Here is a 3,810-nt window from a genome sequence, read left to right as displayed (position 1 = left end):
AAATACAGCCAAGGCCCACAAAGTATGTTCTAACTGTCACTGTCTGTCAATCTTAAAGAAGAGGACCTGTCCCCCAGGAAACAGTGCCTCTTTTAATAGCTTTGGCCCAACTCAGTGGAACACCTTCATCTCAAAGCATAGAACATTTTTTCTATTTTAGCCACTGCAGAAAACACTCTTACCAACAGTGACCACCACTTTTTATGTTATTTTTTAATTAATTTATTTTTGAGATTATCATAGCATTCCATCATTTCCCCCTTCTGTTTTTTGTTTTCCAAACATTCCAATGTGCCCACCTTTCTCTCTTTCAAATTCATGGCCTCTTTTTCTTTAATTATTTTATTTTCTTTAATTATTTTGTCGTCGTTGTTGTTGTTGGTGGTGGTGGTGGTAGTATGTGTATTACAAAATACATAAATACAATGTGATTTGTTATATGCATATAATGTTATATGGATGCTTATTTTCAGGGCTAACTGTAGTTCAAATATGACCAGGACGAGAAGAATACCAACAGCTATGGTAATGTGGAAGGAGGAAAGCTTATGAGTTTCCAAACCTAGACAAAAGCTACAGTCAGTGACCATTTTTATCTGTCTTTGTGCAGTTTGAATACTATTTGTCCCTTTCCTGCCACGCACACCCTTTTTCTCGGTCTCTGCTACTCCCTCAAAAGAATTCACACTACACCTCAGGAAGCTGAGCAGTATTCACACTAGTGGAACACCACAGGGGGGGGGGAATCATCTTTAACAATAGCTCACCTCATTTTCAATTTAGAAAAGCCCTGAGAAGAATGGGGAAATTTAAGTATGTGTTCTTTTATGACTTTAGAGGTTCAAAAATGGACCAGTCAATAAAAATGTGGAGCCAGCAAAATTTTAGTAGAAGAAAGAATCCTATACCAACAATAGAAAAATGCAAAAAACCATAAGTGAACATACTCACAAAGACCCCATTTGAGGGTCTGAGAAAGCCAAGTGTGGATGTCCAGTGGACATGTGCTCTCTGTTCCTATATAATTAGAGATGCGAGGCTCTTAACTTGAGGGGAAAGGATCCTCATGCCAGAAAAAGAGGTAATACTATGTTATGTAGAGAATTAAGAGAAAAGCCTGAAGTGAGTGCTTAGAGAATAAGCATCCCAATACAGTCAGGAGGCTCCCAGATTGCTGCTGCCGTCAATATCTTGAGGTACAAGCATGGCTATTGTGCTAACTACTGTAAGAAGGGTCTTAAGAGTAATGAGATCTTTAGAGTGAACAGAAGTTCCATTAGTCAGATAAGTATTCCAAGTATGGACAGAAATCAAGAACTCCATGGGAATGATCAGGGTACTTCTTCCATGCTAGGAGCCTAGATTTTTCTGTGCAGTAGTAATGGGTCAGGCCCTCATTTACTCCCATAGTAATGGGTCAGGCCCTCATTTATTCCCATGCTATGAGGCTGTAGCTGAAATAGTAGAGAGGGATTTTGGTTAGAGAGAATGGCCTAAATATTTCTGCATGACAGTTTAAGTACTATCGTGGGTGTGTGACAGGGAGGGCACAAATATTACTCAAACTTCACAGAGAGATAAAAATGATGGTCAGTGACTGTAGTTTTTTTCTAGGGTTGGAGCCTCATGAGCTTTCTTCCTTCCACATACAACAAAGTATCACAGAGACAGTTGGCAAGTGGTAGAGAACAGAGGCTCAGGATTTCCAAGAATCTGCATGAAGATTGTCATGGGGAACTGAGGTGGTATGCACAACTCTAACAGCAGAAGGCATGAACATCATCCCCCTGCATGCAGCCAAGCCAAGCACAGTTAGGAATGGTAGACTGGGAACTAAGACTTACTCTTCCTTCTTTCTTAGGGAGCAGGCAGTTAAGAATAGAAGGCTAGTAGGTTCCTAAAGAATGTTCTCATAGAAACATGCAGATGCTGACTTAATTAAACACAAGGATTCCCTCTGATAAAACTCTCATATAATTTCATTTTCCCCTCATCAGGTGTCTGCATCACTAGCATCCTACCCATATATCTTGCTATTGTCACTAGCCAGAGTCATCATGCCTCAAGGTCACAAGAGCAAGCTCCATGATCAGGAAAAACAGCTCCACACCCAAGGTGAGGCTCAGGCTTGTGGAGATGATCAGGCAACAGCAGAAAAAGCACCAATGGCAGCTAGAGAATCCTCTGCCGCCTCCCAGAGCCAGCCTAAGGCTAAGTCTTCCAGCCCTCCCAAAGCAAATCAGAATGCAACACTGTCTGCCAAACTTATTCTGAGTAGTTCATCCTCAGAATCAGATGAAGGTTCCTATAAGGAAAGTGATCCAAGTATACAAAAGAAGTACCCTTCTACTTCAGCTCTGCACCAAGATCTAATAGCAAGTAGTGTGGTGATATTGTTACAGTACCTGCTCCACAACTACAATTTGAAGCAGCTCACTACCAAGGAAGAAATGCTGAGGGTTATCACCAAGAAACATGAAAATGACTTTCCTGAGATCCTCCGGAAAGCCTCTGTGAAGCTCGAAGATGCCTTTGCAGTGGAAGTGAGAGAAGTCAACTCCAGTCAGCCCTCATACAACCTTATCAGCAAGCTGAAACTCCCCAACAATGGGAGGATCCGTGCTGGCAAAGGCTTACCCAAGACCGGTTTCCTGATGAGTGTCCTGGGGATCATCTTCATTCATGGCAACTGCGCCAGTGAAGAAGACGTGTGGAAAATCCTGAAGAAGCAGCAGATCTATCCAGGGAAGAAACACCGCATCTTTGGTGAGCCCAGGAAGCTCATGACCCAGTATTTGGTGAAGCTGAAGTACCTGGAGTACCGGCAGGTGGCCAAAAGTGATCCTCCACGCTATGAGTTCCTGTGGGGTCCCCAAGCCCATGCTGAAACAAGCAAGATGAAAGTCCTGGAATATTTGGCCAAGATCAACAAAACAACACCTAGTACCTTCTCGATCCTTTACCAAGAGGCTTTGAAAGATGAGCAAGAACGAGCAAAAGCCAGAGATGAAGATAATACTGATACTGCTGACCAGTCTACTGAAGGTTCCCCAGAAAAATCACCAGCAGCGTCTACCACCCCTGTTGACACTTGAAGTTTTCCTGTCATCAAGAGATTTTCTTGAAAATATAGAACAATCTAAAGAGTTAGTAAGTCAGTATACTGGGAATAGCAGGGGATTATCAACATGGTTAAGCCTAGTTTCCTTTAACTTCTTTCTTTGTTTGGTTTGGTAAAGTTATATGTAATAAATGCAAGGAAATATTTTTCCTGGCTTGTAAAAAATATAGATAAAAGTCAAATGTTTATGAGTTATACTTTGTGTTCATTTACTGATCTGCAACAAATATATATTTAATATAATATCTTTAGAAGTCCATGTAAAAGTGTGGGTTAAAATGGTTTCCTGCATCCAGCCCAGGGTGTGGGCCACAGGGTGAGGCAGAACATGGGAAGTTTGACTGTGTGCACCCACACCATCAATGGGCAGGTGGCTGTGAGAAACCACAGGATCCTGCTCCTGGGATGAGGAGGCACAGTCTGAGGTAACTGGGGAACTGCCAGGAGCCAGCTCATGGGTCCCTGGGCCACATGGAGGCCAGGGATGGCAGGTTCTAACTCTTGTACACAGCAGATGCCACTGAATATCCCAGAAGGGCTGAAAATAGAGTGTGTGTGTGGGGGGGTGCCCCGAGGGCAGGCTCTAGCCTAGGCAAAGGGAAAATGGGAGAGGAAGAGCTCTGGCCAGTTCCTGAGGGGAGGAGGGTGTCCTGGCTTGCTTGGGCAGCTTGGCTTGGTGGAGACCATGG

General features: G+C 43.2%; 1 protein-coding gene across 1 annotated transcript; it reads left to right on the top strand.

Moving 5' to 3' along the window:
• Nucleotides 1-2,165: 2,165 nt before the first annotated feature.
• On the top strand, nucleotides 2,166-3,095 carry LOC110286281 (melanoma-associated antigen B3-like). Its single transcript, XM_021152720.1, has one exon. The coding sequence runs from the start codon at nucleotides 2,166-2,168 to the stop codon at nucleotides 3,093-3,095; it is 930 nt and encodes a 309-aa protein (XP_021008379.1).
• The last annotated feature ends 715 nt before the right edge of the window (nucleotides 3,096-3,810 follow it).

This window comes from Mus caroli, chromosome X, assembly GCF_900094665.2.
Source record: "Mus caroli chromosome X, CAROLI_EIJ_v1.1, whole genome shotgun sequence".
NCBI lineage: Eukaryota > Metazoa > Chordata > Mammalia > Rodentia > Muridae > Mus > Mus caroli.
Note: the sequence above shows the minus strand (reverse complement) of the source record. Positions and strands in the feature narration are given on the sequence as shown.